The 23,155-nt window shown below is 36.0% G+C and overlaps 1 protein-coding gene across 1 annotated transcript; it reads right to left on the bottom strand.

Moving 5' to 3' along the window:
• Nucleotides 1-3,693: 3,693 nt before the first annotated feature.
• Nucleotides 3,694-6,865, bottom strand: LOC122043611 (zinc finger MYM-type protein 1-like). The gene is made up of 4 exons (XM_042604221.1): nt 5,869-6,865; nt 5,791-5,810; nt 4,604-4,699; nt 3,694-3,858 (listed from the first exon to the last, which is right to left on the bottom strand). The coding sequence occupies exons 1-4, from the start codon at nt 6,863-6,865 to the stop codon at nt 3,694-3,696; spliced, it is 1,278 nt and encodes a 425-aa protein (XP_042460155.1).
• Nucleotides 6,866-23,155: the final 16,290 nt, after the last annotated feature.

Raw genomic sequence — 23,155 nt, 5'->3', positions numbered from 1 at the left:
TTATATTATTGTTATTGTTCCGGCCGTATTGGCCGAGGTATATGTGGCCCAGAGGGCGATATAGAAAGTTTCAGATTGTCCGCCGTACAGGGGAGATGCTGTCGAAATTTCTTCGGACAGGGACCCCCCCGGGGTGTGACACCATCCTTTACTTCCTCGGTAGTTAGTTCGACGGAGAGCAACCTTGCTCTGAAACCATTTGTTAAGGATCTTTAGGCCAGCTAGAAGGGGGATATAATAGGCGATCACCCGAAGTCATTAACTTCCTACAATGTTAGTGAAAGGGAAAAATAAAACAAGTAGAAAGTTAATCTAAAGGCAAGAAGAGTAAGCAAACTGTAACACGTTTGTTTAATGTGGTTTGGAGATAAACTCTTACTCTATGATGTGTTTATAATGTGGACGATCCCTATGATTCTTCAGTAGATCAAGCCCTAAAACTCCAGCTAGCACGAACTCCTTCTCGGTGGAGTACTAGCCTTGATCAATGCACCACACACCAATCACCGCTCAAGGTAGACTACTAACAGGGGTTTTCCACTCCTGTTTTGTCAACCATAACAAAGCTCGAAAGGTTTGGTTATATAGGCCATAGGTTTGAAAACCCCGCCTATCAGTCGACTGGTAAGTATACCAGTCGGCTAGCTTCTATGGAGACTTAGGGTTTTGACCCGAGTACAATCTCTCATGCACTTGTCATTGCTTGCACAACCTCAACCTTGCCTTCTAGCCTCTCCCATCAGTCTCACGTCCCTCAGATGCTTCCCCATCTTTCATGCCTTGCGTTTCAGCTTCACGTCCCTCGGATGCTTCCCCTTCCTTCACACCTTGTCCTTGTTGTCAGGTCTTCACCATGCCAAGTCACATTTGGACTTATATTACCAAGACTCCACTTGGATTTTCACCTTTGCCAAGATCACATTTGAACTTACATTGCCAAGGGTACACACTTGGACTTACACTGCTTAGGCTAATCACTTGGACTTTCACCTCTTCCAATATCACCCTTGGACTTACGTTGTCAAGACTATACACTTGGACTTATACCACCAAGGCTATGTTGGGGTTGCAAGGTTGCAAACATAGTCCCATATTGGAAACACATGGGAAAGATCATGGGTTTATAAGAGAAAAGATATCTCCATTAGCATGAGGCCTTTTGGGGAGAGCCCAAGAGTAAAACCATGAGGGCTTAGACCCAAAGTGGACAATATCATGTCATTGTGGAGATATCTAAATTCTTTTTGATCTTACAATTGGTATCAGAGCCTGGACTGCCAGAAGGTTTAACCGCCGACTGTGCACAAGAGCTATGGTCTGATTGAGCCATGTGGGTACAATATTAACCTCGAACAAAGAAAGTGGGGGCTCCTATGTTCGGATCAAGAGGACCAGACACCAGGCAGGAAGTCCTAGTTGTGACTAGGCAAGGAAGTCCTAGTAGGTCGGGTGGACCGAGGGGCAGGAAGACCTGGTGGGTCGAGGATTGGACGTGGGAAGCCTATGGTCCTTTGTTTGAGGGGGGATTGTTGGGGTTGCAAGGTTGCAAACATAGTCCCATATTGGAAACACATGGGAAAGATCATGGGTTTATAAGAGAAAAGATATCTCCATTAGCATGAGGCCTTTTGGCGAGAGCCCAAGAGCAAAACCATGAGGGCTTAGGCCCAAAGTGGACAATATCATGTCATTGTGGAGATATCTAAATTCTTTTCGATCCTACAGGCTACACACTTGGGACTTCACCATGCCAAGTCACATTTGGACTTATACCACGAAGGCTACACACTTGGACTTTTCCATGCCAAGTCACAGTTGGACTTACACCGGTAAGTCTACACACTTGGACTTCACCATGTTGTACCTACCTCATACACACTCACAAGCGCATATTAAATAATATAATAATAAACCTAATTTAAATATTTATTCAAATATCAAAACTTATGGTCACACCAATTGCTCCAACATATTTGACATTGGGTCTCATATTTCTTGCAATTTGTTCAAAGATACTGATACTCTATTACACATGATTTAAATAAGATAGTTTAGGACGACCGATTAGGATAATAGAATATGGCATATTTTGGTAGGCTTTGGATTTCTTTTTCAATACTAACTGATTTCATATGTAATAATAATACTATTATCTTTTTTATGCATTATTTCATTTCTCCAAGTGCTCAACTTTTTGCAGTATTCTTACTTAGGCCCCAGTAAATAATTTTGTTACTTTTGGATTATATAAGCCTACAATTATCTCTATTAGTAGCTATATCATTTTGCTTGTTATAGGTTCCTCTTGGTGCAATTCTAACATTAAAGAAGTGCGCTATGCATGTATTCATAGGACATAATATCAAATGCTATCAGGATAAAGAGAGGCACCATAGACTTTCTCGGCATGGGATGAATCTAAGCAAAGGGAGGGGTAGAAAATTATGTACACCAGTAAACCTTTTTAGTTAACTGCAAGAGTATGTTCCTTTTCAATTATTTCTAATGGTGTATTAGCTTTGGATGTAAAATATTTCTTATTAATGTTTCATTTGTAAAATTGTCTCAAATATTTATTAAATGAATAAAAATTATGTATTCAGATTTTAATTGTATTTTAAAAATTTTTATTTCTATTTCAAGTGATGATTGAATTGTGATAATGTCTAAATTTTAAATTTGGATTATATAAATTAAATATATATTAATTTTAATTGTATAATATTGATATTTATGTTTTTACATCGCATCTTAATTGCAGCTTGCAATGCACGCTACGAATACTCTTAACCACAATGCACATCGTATGTTGTGAATATTCTTAATTGCAACACGTGGTGCGCGCTGCGAAATGCTCTTAATCGTAGCCCGTGATAGGCGCTGTGAATACTCTTAATTATAACACACTATGCATGCTACGAATACTCTTAACTGCAATGCGTGGTGCGTGCTGCGAATACTCTTATGACTTTCAATAGTTTACAATTGTTCAATGTGTGATGCGTGTTGTGGATAGTATAATTGCACACTGCAATTTGAAATAACATAATCTTTTTCTTCGTGCTTATTGGATTTAGTTTGAACTTGATCTGATTTTAATTTAGCACCATCACTTCGTATTCTAGTATTTAAGTCATCCATTTATTATTATATTTTTTTAATTTAATATTTAATATTTTAAGTTGTCATATTTCCTTATAAAAATGATATCAATGAATAATTTAGATCTAAAGCTTTTCAAATATGTTATCAATTTAAATTTTTTACTTGAAACCATCAGCCAAACTCACAGTTAAGGTTTAGTATTTATTTTTTAAAAACTTATCAGTGGAGTGGTCGCACCTCGTGCCCACATGGCTACGAGGCCATGGCCGATCAATCTAATTACCTACGAGTTCTCTAGGTATCTACACTACTATTATCATGTGTGGTAAATATATATTTATTACATTAAATTGAATTATTAATTTTATTAGGATAAGATGTTATTCATATTCAATTTTTATAATTATCTGTACCAGGGGCGGAGCCAGGAATTGACTAAAGGAGTGGCTAAAATTTTTAACTATTACTATAACAACAAAAAAGTCTTACCCCAATACACTAGCAAATTTAGATGTTTTCTAATAGCACTGGAGAGGGGTTCAAATAGGGATCACAGCTTCAAACTCCCTTGTGTATCGGTATATTGAATCAACACGAGACAATCTTAAATGAAGTAACTGATGCAGTTGGTGACAGATTTGGTGCATCATCAAAACATCCTTCTTCGGGTTGCCATGCTATCCTCAAAGGTGGAGAAACTAAAATAACTCTATCACCTTGAACAAAAAGAAACGGCACAATTCGCTTGGTGGTCTGTAAAACAGAGATAGGATGCACATAAAATTCTGAGGTTATCAACTTTATTGAATAATAGCTTAAGTTTTAAATAATGAAACAAGAGAATAAGTAATTTAGTTTTGCAAAGTTCAAAATTCATAGTTTGAGTTTGACAACATTGTATGGTACAGGTCTGGTATGGACATATGGTTACTTGCGTGGATGTCAAACAGAAGAAAAACATAGACTATTTGAATGCAGAAGACTGACTCGACAAGTGTATGATAGAAGAATAAAAACTCTTTTATGGTTGACATTGCACTCGATGAGTTTGGGAGGAATACTATCTATTTATTGTTGTCGTCGTACAATTTAGAGGCAAACCAGTGACACAAATTAAAAGTGGAACCTTTTTTTTGTTGTGATTTGTTTCTAAATTTATCTTTTACCAACCCAGTAGTCACTGTTATGGTATCATGCAAAAAAAATTTACAGAAAATTCATTTTTATTTTGCTTTCCTTGATGCTCTGAATCTTCAACAAACCTTAGACTATATACTTTTTGGATATTATAATCTTAGTTTTAACAGCAAATTATGAAAAACATAGACATCAGTAGCCTCTTATTTTTCCAAAAATCATTTGTGTAATGCTAGACATGTGTCATTTCATTATAATAAATAAATTAGAATATGTAAATTAGATAAACTTGGGCAAAATTTGTTTTGTTGGCACTATTGCATCTTAGGATAATGATACCACAGTAGCAAGATTAGCTTACCTGAACTATTTCTTTATAAGTCTCATTGTCAATTTCCACAGTAGTTATGATCTCTTCCATATCTCCAAAAATCATATTCAAATGCTGATCGTAAGCCTGGAACAGAATGAATGTTTAAAAGGTGAAGATAAAAATAAAACAACCTTGTACGAGTATACAATCAAATTGCTTCAAGTGAAAAACAAGGTTTGTGATATCACATGTATCTCCCCTTGCTATGATAACCAAGTGCCAACTACAAAAAATCTTAATGAACAAAGCTGTACATAAAAACTAAAGTATAGAACTTATGACAACAAAAAATGACTAAAACTTATTTGGCTTTATTCCTATATCTTTAAAAAGTCAAATATAAGAATAAAATTAATAGAATATATCAAAAGTAATAATTCAATCTCACCTATTTAAGTGGTGTCCGACGATGTTTTATAACGTAATATTCATCAATAATAGAATCTACATCTATATTCATTGCAAATTCTCGCTCAATATAAATGGTCATACAATCAGCAAGAAAACCATCCTCCATCTTGTTACGAATTGCAGTTTTGACATGTTTCATGGCTGAAAAGCTCTTTCAACTGTAGCAGTAGATATGGGTAGTGTCAACACAAGATAAATCAGTCGTGTCAGCATAACATAATTCTCTGACCTTCTACTCGCAACCAACTCCTGACATAAATTAGAAAGAGTGGATACTTGAAATCGAGATTCAGAAATCACATCACTCTGATAATGTTGCAACTCAATTCTCAAGGAATAAATATCTTATTTTGTAAAATCCTGAGGGTAAAACTTCTCTGCAAGCTTGCAAATGTCATCTATGTTGAATGATTCAAATGAATTTTTAGGGTCCAATGCTGCGTTAAGAGAAAGGAGTTCTACTGATGTCTCATTAAATCTTGTATTTAACTCCATCAGAAGAAAATCTATTGCTTTATTGAAAACATCAAAATGATAATGATGCTCAACTGTAGGATACTCTCGCCCATGGGAACGACCAACCCTATATGAATTGTCGAAGTCAGGTATGTAAACATCATGTTTTGAGCAAAATGAAGTCACTTCCTGTAGAAATTCTTCCCAGCCATCTTCCCTCAATGCTTGAATGACAATTTTTGTACTGTAGACAAATCTCATTGCAGTTAAAATATCTTGAGTTTTCTTCTAGAGGGCCTGACACAAACTTTCAGTGATGGCCAAAATCCTATTCATGAAATGCAAGACAAATACAAATTCGAAGCTTGTTATGTTTTTATATATACCACCAACTTCAGCCTGAGAACTTGTATTTGAACTATGCTCACTTAGATGCTCAAGCACCTTACAAGTAGCACCATACATATCTATCAAACTCTTTACAGAGTCATAATGAGAACTCCAACGAGTTGCCCCTGCTCGTTGCAAGTTACCAATCTGATTAGCCCCACGTCCTGGATTACGTTCTCCAATTTCTAGCAAATGCTCTATTTCTCTTCTTTGAGTAATTTGCAACTCACAAAGATGCTTAGGAGAAGACGTCATCATATTAACAACATTATCCAAATGAGAGAAGAAATCCAAAATATCTCGAACATCCTTAGCTGCTGGAACCAATGTTAATTGTAATCTGTGCGCAAAACAATGTACATAATATGCATATGGACAATCTTTGAGAAATAAAGCCTGTAGTCCATTCCAAGCACCCCGCATATTACTAGCCCCATCATACCCTTGGCCTCTCATGTTCTGAGCTCGAAGGTTGTAATGAACAAGAATATTACTAACTGTGTTTTTGAGTGTCAATGAGGTAGTATCACTAACACTTTTGATTTCAAAAAATCGTTCTGTTAGAATCCCGTTGCTATTCACGAACCTCAAGATAAGAGCCATTTGCTCATGTTTAGATTCATCTTGTGCTTCATCAACAAGAATACAAAAGCTTGCATCCCCAATTTCACTTCGAATTCTTTGTCGAACTCTATTGGCCATAATATTCAAAACCTCTTTTTGTACTTTTGGAGAAGTGTATGTTTTATTTCTTGTAGCACTACTCAATACATCTCCAACTTCTTTATTAAGTCGTCCAAAAGCATCCAACAATTCAAGAAAATTTCCTCGATTCAATGACTTAGATGATTCGTTATGCCCCCTGAAAGAACAACCTTGAAGTGCAAGCCACCACACACTTGTAATTGTGGTTTTAAGACGCAGACGATTTTTCTGAACTTCCTCACTTGATACAGCAAGCATTACTTTGTCAATATGCTGAGATGGTTTCATTAAAACTTCGGCCTTTCTCAAAGATGTATTATGATGTGATGAAGATGAGGTACCAACATGAGTGAGAAATGCACACTTATCTCCATTACATACCCTCTTCCAACTGTTAAATCCATCGATGGCCAATGATGAAAGGTTTGGTTGAGTAGGATCGGTAAGAAAAAGAAAGAAATAAAAGCAATATGCCTTATCTATTGAAGAAGAGTATTCCAACCATCGAAACTTATTATACCAATGTTCTTGGAATCTACGTGTTTGCTTACCAAATTGTGTTCGTTGATATGTCAAAAGTTTCGGTTGATATGGTCCAGCATTTAGGTAAGCTCGTCGAACTTGGTCTCGTTCATTTATTGGATATTCACATATTTGTTTCCTCTTCCCCGGATCACGTTCAATAGAAACAGATAGTTCTATGACAGGATTAGAAGGTGAAGACTCTATGAATTCAGAAGATGTGGCTACTGAAGGGGGGACATCATTAGGAATTGAGGAACCTTCAGATTGGTCTTGTTTTTGAAAAAAAAATAATAAAGTTTTTCCCCTTTTCATAACAGGTTGATGATTTTCCATTTTCAATCTGCAAAATTAACCCCTATTAAGCAAACCAATTATATTATTAATAGTTACATAATCTCAAACAAAACTAGAAATAACTAATACAACTTTAAGAAGATTGAAGCTTCAACCAAAAATTTTGATAATTCTATAAATACTAAATAGTCATACATCATTAATTCTACAAATATTCATCTAATTAGGAATAAATAATTAAATATAATCTACAGATTTGTATTACCCACATATACAGAAATAATCTCTAACAATGATTATTAATTTAAAGTTAATGTCCTAATTCCTAAATCAAATAAGAATAATGAAAATTTTTTGAAACTCACAGTGTCAATTTTACAATTTCATTTGAATTTCTGTCTGAAACAAGCTTTGTTTAGAGTATCCAGTACATGCATGAGATACAACAGCTATAAGGAATTATCCTTGATCATTATTCATGATATAATATAGGTAATTTGATATTTATAGGTCTAGGTAGAATTCCTGAAGGTTCGCCTAACAACCCTTTAATGTTTCCATATTTTTTCTGTATAATACTACTGAAATACTGAAATACATATCATATTACCATTCTTAATACTAAACAAAATCATAAAAACAAACAAGAAATAGGATATGGAAAACCTAAAATTCTATCATAGGGGCTGCATTGAAACTATAAATAAGGAGCATTGAAATAAGGAAACTAAAAAACCTATAAAGAATGTCATAGAACTCGTTAATGCCCACTAATATAACATTAACAAATTTAAAATTAAAATGCATTGCAATTCCCTTTTGGTTGCTTGCTGGAAAGTGGAAACAATTCTCTAGTACGGTTTGGTCCATTTGGAAACTACAAGTCTACACCCATCTAACACCGATAGTTCCCTAATTTAGTTGATACATTGGAAGTTAGAACTGGGCGGCAGGTTGCGAGGGAAAAGAGGAGATCGAAGGGGGAAAAAACTCAAAGAGGATGATTGAAGGGGGAAAAGAGGAGATCTTATGTATAGCCGGTATACCTCCTCGAGACCTCGACTTCGCCTTCGTTAAGCTCGGAGTTGTCTGCGTGAAGCTCAGCGCTGCCTGCGTGAAGCTTGGCGTCACCTGCAGGCTGCGGCGGATGAAAGGGGTGGTAGGTAGGTTAAGTAATGAAGCATAAGTTTTTATCTTATTATGCTATATTGCTATTTAACAGAGAATGGGCCAAATCCAGGCCTGGGCTATAGCCCAGGCCTGCCACCCCTTACATCTGCCCCTGATCTGTACTTACTAACGCATGTGAAATACTCTTTCTTCTTGTTTGTTCACTTTTTTTTCTCATTTTTGATCTAGAATTATTTAATTTTGAAACTTATTCTTCCTTGTTAATGTTGAAGAATTAACAAAGTTAAGTTTTAAGTATTTTTATTTTTTATGATTTTTTATTTTTTATTTGTTATCCATGATTAAATCCTTTTGAGTAAGTTTCTATTATTCTGGTATTTTTAAGAATTTTTATCTTAAAAAAATATGAACAAAATTCTAATGGCTAGAATTTTGATTCATCAAATATTAATAGTAATAAAGACACCATTAATAACTTAGAAGATGAATTGACACATAAAGAGAAAAAATAATGAAATTTATAAAACATATACAAATATGGAGATTGGAGGCAGGATCTTCTGAATCATTTTTTATGGTCTAGAGGATGTATCATTTGTATTTATGATCGGATCGTGATCGTGATCCGACCACAAATTGTTACGATCTCTTCTTGGGTTCACCGTCCCCACCAGGTTATAGTTTTTGTTCGGAACGAGCGGTCGGAGGCCATCTGGAGGACACCCTCGCTCGGCGCCCAGTAACCTGGCCACTTATGCCCTGGTAGGGATGATGAACCCAAGAAGGGATCACAATAATTTACGGCCGGATCGCAGTCACGATCCGACCGCAAATACAAGTGACATATCCACTGTACTATAAAAAAGGGGCAGGGATCCTCTGGTCCAGGATCCCTGTACCTGTACTGGTCCCCTGCTCATTCATTGGTTGAATGATCTGGATCCTACCTATTTAACATATGGGGTCCAGCCCATCCAACCAATCAATGGATAGAGCCTCATCTGGTCCAGAAAATTCTGGACGAGAGGATCTCCTCTCGTCTCATAAAAAAGTGGTCCAGGAGATCTGTCCTCTAAGCGTTGATATTCTATTTATTTTAAAAAAATATATTTTAAAATTAAATTATTTTAAGTTCATTTCATTATAATTCTAACATATATAAAGAAAAGTTTAATATCATATAAAAATTAAAATTAAAAAAAGCAAAATTGCTTGTCGGTGGTAATAATTATCTAAAGGAAAGCTGTTTTAATGTCTTTTTTAAACTATGATAATTATTTTGATATTATTGGTTATCTTTTAACATTAAGAATTAAGTTTTAAAAGATAATAAATCTAGAAATAGAGATACCAAATTTTATTAAAGAAATAAATAAATTCTTTTTCTAATAATGTTGAATTAGGTAAAACTGAGCTGGAGCGACTAATCCGGTCCTATAAAATTTCTCACCAGCCATTAGGATAAATTGAAAAGCACTCGCTAATTCTTTTTTTAATAATGAATACAGTTAGTGTTGCTTTAATGGGAAGAAATTTGCCCCCACATCGTAGCTGAATTGAAACTCAGATTTATTAGGTAAGGGTTCGATTTCTATGAGGTTCATTTCTATGGGAATTAAATATCCTCCCATCTAAGAAATCACTTGGTATGCAATTTACAACCTCTTATTTCACTATGGACCAAGGATGAGAGATGCTCAAGGTGAGCGAAATCTCCCTTTACATTAATTAATGGAAAGAAAATTTTCAAATTTGAAATTGATAAAATATTTTAGCCCTCCTATCTAGGAGACCACCCATTACATGATTTATCTTATTTTATCTCACAACGGGGCATGCAACGAGGGACACTCGCGGTGAGTGAAGTCATCTTTTGCTTCATTTAATGGGAAGAAAATTTTCAAATTTCAAATTTATAAAATAATTTAGCAACTATATGAATGAAGAAAATTATTTATTCATTAATGTGGCACTTGAAAAAACAGAAGAACAAGAAACGGTGGGATAGTCTTGGAAGGACCTCATATAAGGGTTATCATCTTTTTCTACAAAAGAAAAAGAAATAGTGTCTAAAATGTGTTAGAATTTTATATGGATGTAATCAACAGTGTTAATCTAGCAGTTGGACTCGGTTAGTCATCTTGACGATGAGTTGATACTCGAACCAGTGGATCTTCGTATGACAATGTGGACCTTGTCCTATTTATACTCTCGATATATCCTTTTGATTATCGAGGTACCCCTTCAGGTAATAGATATATCCCCTTTGGTATCATCATTGTCTACTTAATCTTGTCAGTCATCGAGTTATCCTTCAAATATCGACACATTCCTTCAGGTAAGCTTATCCCTATAGATAAGAATATTAAGGTAGAGGTGAAGACTAGACCTTATTTCTTTAAGACAATATTGCCCTGCCCAGGTGCTTATAGTTTATCGACAATCATCTCCCAAGATACAATGACTTACGTCACAAAATAAAAGCACTATAAATTTTGAGCCTTGACAAACTTTTAAAGTCTTGAAACTCTTAAGAAAAAAGAGAGAGAAGAGAACTCAAAAAATTCACAACTTAGGAATTGAGTGATTTAAATGAAAGGAATAAGGTTTCTTTTATAATAATGAAGGGTTACTTTAAAGAGATGAAAAATTTCTTCCCGAGGAGAAAAGACATGATTTGTGTCTTTTCACTTAAATATTTTCCATTATCATTAATTGCTTCAATTAATCAATAACATTAATTAATTAAATTAATGTTATAGTTATGATTAATATAATTAATTATTTAATTAATCTATTATAAATATTAATTAATTAATTAATATTACAATAATGATTAATCTTTTCATTCATCAATGAAATTAATTTTAATTTCACACCCTTCAATAGTTCCACATAGATTGGCATTCACTCATACTCGAGTTAGCGTTCATGTAATCTCATCCATGAACCCAGTTCATGTGTGAGCCAAAACTTTTGTCTGATCATACTAGATCAATTCATTATTTGGCATTAATTTTGCATTTACTTAAGAAATTGATTTACGATGACCTACTCATAAAATAGTCGTTTTATCCCTATTTAATTTATTAGTTACCAAACTAAGTTTTCAACAATCCCCGCATGAATACAAATTATGGATAAGTTTCAAATTTCAAACAAGAGTTTCATCGAAAGACTATCGCATTAGGAGAGGTAGCTTGTAGCTTTGAACTTTTTGTAGTGAAATACGACCATATTTACTTGGTTATCCAATGAATTATGTTTTGAATTGTTCAATTGTTGGTGTAAACAAAGACAATCATATCCACACAATAGCCCCTAGGTTTTTACCGATTCTCTATCGTGTCTGTTTTAGCCATGGACAAAGTTTGAGATTTATAAGTGTTCATTGAAGTAGTCCGTCTTCACACTTATATAGGTAATCTCCTATTAAGAGTATCCTGTAATACGATATTATACCTTTTATAATATAATACATAAATCATTAAGAACTTTTGTTCATCCTTTACTCATTTTATAAGTCTCACCTTTTGTCTCTAGGAATGAGTTGGAGTAATGACTCCTAGGTGCCTCAAATCTTATAGCTTAGTTGTCTCATTTGAACCATGATCTTGCGATCACCAGTCAACATGGTTGGATTATCACTACTTGATTTAAATGTTGAGTTTTACACTCATTCACCTAGATATACAATATAGTTAATCTCTTTGTAGGTCATTTTTTAACTAGCAAATCCCTACAATTCGCCATATTGAATGAAAATTTCACCATGAGAGATCTATTGCTTTAATATTATTAAATTTTTTCAAGACTTACCATTTTACACTAGTGCTCTTTTCATAATTTCTTAGATATCATAATATATCATATATATATATATATATATATATATATATATATATATATAAGCACATATTGATACATTTTATGCCCTACAATTCGCCATATTGAATGAAAATTTCACCACGAGAGATCTATTGCTTTAATATTATTAAATCTTTTCAAGACTTACCATTTTACACTAGTGCCCTTTTCATAATTTCTTAGATATCATAATATATCATATATATATTAGCACATATTGATACATTTTATGCCATTAATTCTTTGAGCTCTCAATTTTGGTATTTATACCTTACCCAAATATCCTCACATTTATTAGCTCCATTATAAGCTATGTGATCTTTCAATGTCATTGAAAATTTTTCAATACTATCTCACTAGGGCTTGTGATTTGTTGAGAGGACAACTTCTCCCATAATTTCTAAGATAAACTAAAAACTTATCAACATAACTTTTATCATGTTCTCAATATTTAGCCATAACATTATTGAATTAAGCTGAATGAGATATAGTTGATTATTGAATGTTGCTCTTCCTCAAGAAACATTCCTTAAGCAATATCCTACATTCTCCCCCTTAATCACTATAGATGATCTTGCTTAGTTGATTTTTCAACCATTTTTCTAGTGATTTTAAAATACTTCAAGGACTATCTTGCTTAAAAGCAAGTCTCCACAACTCTAATCTTCTGATTTCACCAAGTTAAAATTGTGGTTGTCTAATCAGAATGGCGACCAAGATTGCACTTGTTCTCAAAAAGTGCTCAATTTAGAAAATATGCATCTTAGTAATTAGAGCTACAATTATTTGATTGGAGTGCTAACTAAGATTGCATTTACTCTTCAAGAGACACTTGACTCAAGAAGTATACATCCCTTGATTTTCCAATCTCCTTAAGCCAAAACCGTGATTGTCTAATTAGAGTGCTGACTAGGATTGTATTTACTCTTCGAGAGACACTTGACTTAATAAGTATACATTTCTTGATTTTCCAATCTTGTCGAGCCAAAGCTATAGTTATCTGATTAGAGTGCTGACTAGGATTGTATTTACTCTTTGAGAGAAACTCGACTTAAGAAGTATACATCCTTTGGTCTTCTAATCTCATCGAGCGAGTGGTCATTTGATTGGAGTGCTGATCAGATTGCATTTACTATTTAAGAGACACTTGACTCAATTTCTTAGTTAATTGCAACACATGTTGTAAGCAATTTTGAGCCGCAAAAATCACTTTTTGCATTACAGAAATCTCGAAGCTAGCCACAGATCCGTGCGAAATAAATAAAAATATTCATGTACATGTTTGTCTACACTAGATCTACCATAGATCTACATGAAAAAGAAGTATTACCCTTGTAGTAATGCCCTTCGCTTATCCCACTCGTCCAAATGGTTGTCTAATCTCGTAGAGTGTCAAGTGTACACTCCTCTACACGTATCCATACGGACAAAAGGTGGAGAAAACCACTTAGAGTGTGCTAGCACTTTTGAGAGGTTTCGACAATGGAGGAGAGGGAGAGAAGAAGAAGAGAGGAGGAAGAAGAAGCCTTGATTCAATGTGGTTGGCCACTTATTAGAGCTCTTATATCTCCATGTAATACCAAGAGTCATAGCTCTTGGTCTTCCTCATGAGGTGGCACACAATGATGTAGCCTCTGACCCATGCCAAGTCACAATGAGGTGGCATTTAGTCAACTCAAACTTGAACCTTCATCTTCCTTCTCATGTCAAGTCAAACTTGACCTCTTATCTCCCATGGTTGATCAAATCTAACCTTTGATTCAAATCAATTTAATTTAATGAATCTCTATTCATTGGTTTAAATTGATTCAATGAGTCATAGTCTAAATTAGACTCATTCGACACATGAATCAAATTGAGTCCAACTCAATTAGTCTAATATGGATTACTACTCTTAATCCAATTTGGTTCATCACATGAACCTAACCCTATTGGTCCATCATATGAACCTAATCTCCATCTAACTTCCCTTTGTGTGTGACCCTATAGGCTCTTGTAACGTTGGCAATGCTCCTAAACCCATTTAAAAACATAAGCAATGAGCGGTATCTAGCAACACATCATTACTACCCAAGTTACAAGAATGTTGAGATCCAACATCACCATTGTGACTACTAATTGTGACTCTCACAATATGTGACAATGTCCTTCTATCCTTGACATCTAAATTGATAAATTGAGGCATAGACTATGTCATCCTCTGATCAATCTATATCTTGAACTTCAAGTAGACTCACTCTAATCAAATGAGCTCAATATCTCATATTGACTTATTTGGGCATGACCATGCACTTAGTGGTCTCACTCTATCAAGAATCATGATATCACTCCCGTCATATAGGAGGGATAGATCTCATCTACATCACTCACATCCCTCCGCATAATTTGTTACATACCCAGTAGTCGCCTTTATAGTCCACCCATTTACGGGTGACGTTTGACGAAGCCAAAGTATGCAACTCCTTATGTAGGGAACCATGGTGACTTCAGGTCCAATGACTGATAGTCATACTAATAGTCACATGAGAAAGTATATGATACTCATATAACAATCCATGATACTTTCTCATGGCGGGTCATTCAGTATACATTCCCCAATGCATACCCATGTGTCAACTTGATATCTAATATCCATGACTTGTGAGATCAAGTTATCGAGTTGACCTACATGCTAGTCTCATCGCATTAACATTGTCCCTGAATGTTAATACTTGACTAGGAATGATTAAGAGTAGTGTTCTCTATGTCATCTCATTATCAATTCAACCAATCGATTGATATAGATAAGAACCTTCTACTCAAGGACGCTATTATACTCAGTTATTTGGCACCAATATAAGTAAGTATAATAACCATAAAGAAATACCTTTATAAATATATATAGGAATATGATACATTGAGTCCATATAACAATCATCACATGATCGACTCTAGGGCTCTCACTAACAATCTCCCACTAGCACTAGTGCCAATTAGGGTAGGCTCTAACACCCAATGACCTAGTGTGACCATCATGCTTTCTCTGTGCCAAAGCCTTGGTCAAGGGATCAGCGACGTTAGCCTCTGTGGGTACTCTGTAAATTTTCACATCTCCTCTATCGATGATCTCTCGAATGAGATGGAAGCGCCATAGTATGTGTTTGGTCTGCTAGTGTGAGCGAGTTTCCTTAGCCTGCGCAATTGCTCCATTATTGTCACAATAGAGCTCTATAGGATCAGCTATGCTAGGAACCACCCCAAGCTCAATAATGAACTTGCGGATCCAAACTGCCTCCTTTGCTGCTTCTGATGCTGCAATATACTCGGTCTTAGTTGTAGAATCAGCAACTGTGTCTTGCTTCGAACTCTTCCAACTCACAGCACCACCATTCAAGCAAAACACAAACCCAGACTGTGATCTATAATCATCCTGGTCAGTTTGTAAGCTGGCATCACTGTAACCCTTTAAAGCTAGCTCTTTATCACCTCCAAATATTAAGAAATATTCTTTAGTCCTTCTCAAGTACTTAAGAATATTCTTGATCGCTATCCAGTGATGCTCACCTGGATCTGACTGGTATCTGCTTGTCATGCTCAAAGCATACGAAACATCAGGACGAGTACATAGCATGACGTACATGATAGATCCTATGGTTGAAGCATAAGGGATCTTATCCATGCAGTCTCTCTCCTCTCTAGAAGAGGGACTTTGTGTCTTCGAAAGACTCACACCATGTGACGTCGACAGAAATCCTTTCTTGGAATTCTGCATGGCAAACCGTAGTAATACTGTGTCAATATATGTAATTTGACTTAGGCCAAGCAATCTCTTAGATCTATCTCTATAGATCTTTATGCCTATAATACAAGCTGCTTCACCTAAGTCCTTCATTGAGAAACAATTCCCCAGCCAAGTCTTTACAGACTGCAGTAAAGGGATGTCATTTTCAATGAGTAGTATGTCATCCACATACAATACAAGGAAGACAACTGTGTTCCTAACAATCTTCTTGTAGACACAGGTTCATCTTCATTCTTGATGAAACTAAACTATTTGATCACATCATCGAATCGAAGATTCCAGCTCTGAGAAGCTTGCTTTAGTCTATAAATGGACTTATGCAGCTTGCATACTCTACAGTATGCAGTGGATCTACAAAACCCTCAGGTTGTGTCATGTACACATCCTCGAGCAAGTTTCCATTCAGAAACGCGGTTTTGACATCCATATGCCAGATCTCATAATCGTGGTATTCTGCAATAGCAAGCATGATCCGAATGTACTTAAACATTGCTAATGGAGAAAAAGTTTCATCATAGTCAATACCATGAATTTGCTTGAAACCTTTAGCTACCAAACGACCCTTATAGGTAAAAAGTCCATCCATGTCAGTCTTTCTCTTAAAGACCCACTTACACCCAATGGGTTTGACACCTTCAGGTGGATTAACCAAAGTCCATACTTGGTTAGTGTACATGAATTCCATCTTGGATCTCATGACCTCTAGCCATTTCTCAGAATCTGGTCTCATCACAGCTTCCTGATAGGAGGTAGGCTCATTCTCAACGAGCATAACGTCATCATGGTCAAACAAGATAAATGAATATCTCTCAGGCTGACGACGTACCCTGTTAGATCTGCGAAGAGGTAGATCTACTTGAACTAGTTGTTGTTCCTCAACTCCTTATGCAACAATCTCATCATCCACAACATTTTGCGGTTCCAGTTCAACTTCCATCAAGGCTTCAGTGCTATGGTTCATATCTTGAACTTCTTCAAGATCGAACGTACTCCCACTAGTTTTTCTAGAAACAAAGTCCTTTTCTAGAAATACCTCAGTCTTAGCCACAAACACTTTGTGGTGATTGAGAATGTAGAAGTAATATCCCTTCGTTTCCTTGGGATATCCTATAAAATAACACTTATCAGATTTGGGTCCAAGTTTGTCCGAGACTTGATGTCGAACGTAAGCCTCACAACCCCAAATCCTCATAAAAGATATCTGGGCATCTCTCCCTGTCCATATCCTATATGGTGTCTTTATCACAGCTTTAGATGGAACACGGTTAAGTGTAAAGGCTGCTGTGTCTAGAGCATATCCCCAAAAAGATATAGGAAGATCTGTGTGACTCATCATAGATTGTACCATATCTAATAGGGTACGATTCCTCCTTCCGGATACACCATTCCACTGTGGTGTTCCAGGAGGAGTGAGTTGGGATAGAATCCCACACTCAGCTAGATAGTCATGAAATTCATAGCTAAGGTATTCACCACCTCGATCTGATCGAAGTATTTTAATACTCTTGCCTAGCTGGTTTTGTACTACATTCTTGAATTCTTTGAACTTTTCAAAGGATTGTGACTTATGTGTCATCAAATACACATAACCATATCTACTGAATTCATCAGTAAATGTAATGAAGTACTATAACCACCTCTGGCAGTGACATTGAAAGGGCCACATACATCACTATGTATAAGTCCTAACAAGTCAGTTGCTCTTTCGCTGTGTCCACTAAAGGGAGTCTTGGTTATTTTGCCTAATAGGCATGACTCGCATGTCTCATATGATTCAAAATCAAATGAGTCTAGCAAACCATATTTATGGAGCTGGGATAAACGATTCTCATTTATATGACCTAAGTGACAATGCCAGAGATAGGTTCGGTTCATTTCATTTGACTTGAACCTTTTGGTACTTATGTTATAGATGGGGTTCTCTAAGTCTAAAATGTAGAGTCCGTTCATCAGAGGTGCACTACAATAGAACATATCATTTAAATAAACGGAACAACATTTGTTCTTTATTATAAATGAAAAGCTTTTCTTGTCTAAATAAGAAACTGAAATGATGTTCTTTGTGAGAGCAGACACATAACAATATTCATCTAATTATAGTACAAGCCCAGAGGGCTGAGATAGAAAGTAAGTTCCTACAGCAACAATAGCAACCCGTGCTCTATTGCCTACTCGTAGGTTCACCTTGCCCTTCGTCAATGCCCTGCTATTTCTCAGCGCCTGCACATTAGTACAAATGTGAGAAGCACATCCGGTATCTAACACCTACGATGAAGAAATAGAAAGATTAACTTCTATAACATATATATCTGAAGTAGAAATCTCATTTCTCTTCTTCTTAAGATCTTCCAGGTATCCTTTGTAGTTTCTCTTCCAGTGCCGGGTCTGACCGCAGTGGAAGTAGGTAGTATCCTTGGCAACCCCTCCTTTAGGTTTCATTACCTTTCCTTTGCCCTTGGCTTGGGACTTTCCCTTACTTTTAGGCTTGCCCTTGCCTTTATGCTTTTGCACCATCAAAATGGAGTTGGTCTTTACCTTCTTAAGGTTGAGCTCAGCAGTTCGCAACATGCTTAGCAGCTCAGGCAATGACTTATCAATTTCGTTCATGTTGTAATTTATAACAAATTGACTGTAACTTTCTGGCAAGGATTGCAAGATCAAGTCAGTGACTATAACTTTCTTAGCCAAGTGGGAATCCTAACCTCTGTAGGTTCTCTATGTACCCAATCATCTTGAGGACATATGGACCTACGGTAGTCTCATCTTGCATCTTGCACTGAAACAGTGCCTTAGAGATCTTGAATCTCTCGTGCCTTGCTTGTCCTTGATATAGTTGACGAAGATGTTCAACCATATCATAAGCAGTCATCAACTCGTGTTTCTTCTGAACCTCAGAGTTTATGGTTGTGAGCATGAGGCATGACACATCTAATGCATCATCTTGATGCTTCTTATAAGCATCTCAGTCGGCTCGCGTGGCAGTGGCAGGAGGTGCCTCCAGAATGGGCTACTCCAGGACGTACAATTTTATTTCTTGTGTGAGAACGATTCTCAGATTCCTGTACCAGTCTAGGAAATTAGCTTCATTGAGCTTGTCCTTGTCAAGGACAGAACGCAGGGAGAAAATGTTCATGTTCATCGACATGGCAATCTACAACATAAATAAAGCAGAAAGTAAATATGATATTCCACTTATCATTTAATTAGGTCTTTAACTAAATGATGCTCCCACTGAATTATAGGGCTTTTGTAGAATCAAGTCATGGATGTGGTCAAACCACACTACTAGATTCATACCAATTAGCTATAATTCTCACGGGACAAGATCCACATCATACTACGGCTTGAGTTAGCTTTGGCTAAATCGCTCAAGACTTAGTATGATTGGTAGATAACTAATTATCAATTACATCTTTATGCAACTCTTGTTTATAGGATCAAGATAAATGTGATATTTATCCTATCTTCCCAACCGTTAGAAAATGCCTATAATTTTACCCGATCCAATTGAGTTAACTAGTTATACTCAATCTAATTGAGTTTGTTCTCACCCAAGCTTTGATAGGCGGGACCAAGATTGTCCCTCCGCACCCTATCAAGATAATATGCGTTGCTTTGCTTTGGCAGATTCAACAACAACAAATGATCGAGGTAGTGATGGGTATCAAAACTTGATAGACATTTAGAGTTGACTTGATTAAGATCTAATCTAATTATGAATGTGTATCATATACGCATTAATGCACTAATTACCCTACATTAGCATGCATCACATACACATAAGCAATGATATATATATATATATATATATATATATATATATATATATATATATATATATATATATATATACTGATTAATTAATTTGTGATGAGGTCATGACTCTACTACGATCTTCTCAAGCCAATGAAAAGATCGGACGGTCAACCTAGGGTTAACGGCTTCTTCAAGCGCCTCCTTTTGATCGCCATGTGTTGACAGCTCCCTCCTAGTAACTCCTTCTTGAGTGGACCTTCCACCGCTTCATTTTGTACATTACAAATATGAAACTCGAGTTACATTCGAGTCTAAAATCTATTTACAACAGGAACATAATAAGGGAGGCACGACGCGCAGGTCGCATATCATATATAACACGCACAATACAAAAATGGCGTGCAGGCCATATTATGAATTACAACACAATTTTAACCAATCACATTGGGGTTTTTGGGCCATGACCATCACAATATCATACATAATTCTAAATTATGTATTTTACATAAATTTATATAACTTTACTACTGTTTTATCAATTTTATTAGTCACAACTCCTCGGCGGTCCCGTTTAGCGATTTTCGGGCACGATCGCGAGACAATGCCCCTTGCGGGGTTAAGGGCAGCACCCCTTCTCGCGAAATAAATATCGTGAGTGTCCCAAACTGATCTAATAGTGCCTTAAGTCACTGTCCCAAAAAAAAAAAAATTTGTTTGGGCGAGACCTTGCCGTTTCGGAAGGTTTTTCTCAGTATTTGAAGCCTACAAGTGTCCAAGCACTTGTTGCTTCGCCTCTACAAGAAAAATACTCACAAAATCTATAAAAGTAGAAAAATTATAGAAACATACAGATCTGAAACCTTTTCATAATAACTAATATAAACATGTACAAGCTTCGCACGTGGCTCTGATACCACTGTTAGCAATTTCGAGTCGCAAAAACCGCTTTTTGCGTTGCGGAAACCTCGAAGCTAGCCACAGATCTGTGCGAAGATAAATAAAAATATTCATGTACATATTTGTCTACACTAGATCTACCTTAAATCTACATGAAAAAGAAGTATTACTCTGTAGCGATGCCCTTCGCTTATCCCGCTCATCCAAATGGTTGCCGGATCTCGTAGAATGTTAAGTGTACACTCCTCTACACGTATCTATACGGATAAAAGGTGGAGAAAACCACTTAGAGTGTGCTAGCACTCTTGAGAGGTTTCGAAAATGGAGGAGAGGGAGAGAAGAAGAAGAGAGGAGGAAGAAGAAGCCTTGAATTGCCTTGATTCAATGTGGTTGGCCACTTATTAGAGCTCTTATATCTCCATGTAATACCAAGAGTCATAGCTCTTGGTCTTCCTCATGAGGTGACACACAATGATGTAGCCTCTGGCACATGCCAAGTCACAATGAGGTGGCATTTAGTCAAGTCAAACTTGACCCTTCATCTTCCCTCTCAAGTCAAGTCAAACTTGACCTCTTATCTTCCATGGTTGATCAAATCTAACCTTTGATTCAAATCAATTTAATTTAATGAATCTCTATTCATTGGTTTAAATTGATTCAATGAGTCATAGTCTAAATTAGACTCATTCGACACATGAATCAAATTGAGTCCAACTCAATTAGTCTAATATGGATTACTACTCTTAATCCAATTTGATTTATCACATGAACCTAACCCTATTGGTCCATCATATGAACCTAATCTCCATCTAATTGCCCTTTGTGTGTGACCCTATAGGTTCTTGTAACGTTGGCAATGCTCCTAAACCCATTTAGAAACATAAGCAATGAGCGGTATCTAGCAACACATCATTACTACCCAAGTTACAAGAATGTTGAGATCCAACATCACCATTGTGACTACTAATTGTGACTCTCACAATATGTGACAATGACCTTCTATCCTTGACATCTAAATTGATCAATTGAGGCATAGACCGTGTCATCCTCTGATCAATCTAAATCTTGAACTCCAAGTAGACTCACTCTAATCAAATGAGCTCAATATCTCATATTGACTTATTTGGGCATGGCCATGCACTTAATGGTCTCACTCTATCAAGAATCATGATATCACTCCCGTCATATAGGAGGGATAGATCCCATCTACATCACTCACATTCCTCTACATAATTTGTTACATACCCAGTAGTCGCCTTTATAGTTCACCCATTTACGGGTGACGTTTGACGAAGCCAAAGTATGCAACTCCTTATATAGGGAACTATGGTGACTTCAGGTCCAAAGATTGATAGTCATACTAATAGTCACATGAGAAAGTATATAATACTTATATAACGATCCATGATACTTTTTCATGGCGGGTCATTCAGTATACATTCCCCAATGCATACCCATGTGTCAACTTGATATCTAATATCCATGACTTGTGAGATCAAGTTATCGAGTTGACCTACATGCTAGTCTCATCGCATTAACATTGTCCCTGAATGTTAATACTTGACTAGGAATGATTAAGAGTAGTGTTCTCTATATCATCTCATTATCAATTCAACCAATCGATTGATATAGATAAGAACCTTCTACTCAAGGGCGTTATTATACTCAGTTATTTGCCACCAATATAAGTCAGTATAATAACCATAAAGAAATGTCTTTATAAATATATATAGTAATATGATACATCGAGTACATACAACAATCATCACATGATCGACTCTAGGGCGCTCACTAACACATGTGATGTAATCCTTCTAACTCATCTATTTTAACTTCCACTAGGTTTCATTGAGTTAGACTCAAATCTTGTTTTTGTCTAAGTGGCTTGATCTTCTATCTAAAGTCTTTCATTAGCCCTCTTTTTGGATAGTTTAAACTCATTATCCTTAACTTTGTGATTTTAATCAAATAACCCCCACAAAGCCTTGATCATCATTGTTATATAACCCTGTTATAGTTTTGTCATCAGCCTTTTAAGGCATGGCCCTCGTATAGAGAAATTCTATTCTTCCTTATGAATAACTTTCTCATTTCTTAATGTTCACTTTTAGTTGATCTAGGACATCTTTTGATAGTAATCTTACAAGGTACATTTTATTCAAATAATACATTATCTTTTATTATCATCGCTTGAAGATGACTATGGAGAATTTTTCTGATTTCTCTCCAGTAGGAGTGCAGCCCACGGTCGCCATAACCATGAATATTGTCTTAAAAGTATTTGAATTTTATATGGATGGAATTGGTGATGTTGATCCACTAATTGG

Source organism: Zingiber officinale, chromosome 2A (genome assembly GCF_018446385.1).
Source record: "Zingiber officinale cultivar Zhangliang chromosome 2A, Zo_v1.1, whole genome shotgun sequence".
NCBI lineage: Eukaryota > Viridiplantae > Streptophyta > Magnoliopsida > Zingiberales > Zingiberaceae > Zingiber > Zingiber officinale.
Note: the sequence above shows the minus strand (reverse complement) of the source record. Positions and strands in the feature narration are given on the sequence as shown.

What these genes read in the sequence shown, in the direction of transcription:
- LOC122043611 (XM_042604221.1), bottom strand. Translation starts at nt 6,865, where the DNA reads ATGAAACCATCTCAGCATATTGACAAAGTAATGCTTGCTGTATCAAGT. An exon ending in TTCTCAGGCTGAAGTTGGTG is followed by an intron (nt 5,811 to 5,868) that starts GTATATATAAAA and finishes TTTCATGAATAG; the next exon opens with GATTTTGGCCATCACTGAAA. An exon ending in CTTATAAAGAAATAGTTCAG is followed by an intron (nt 3,859 to 4,603) that starts GTAAGCTAATCT and finishes TCTGTTTTACAG; the next exon opens with ACCACCAAGCGAATTGTGCC.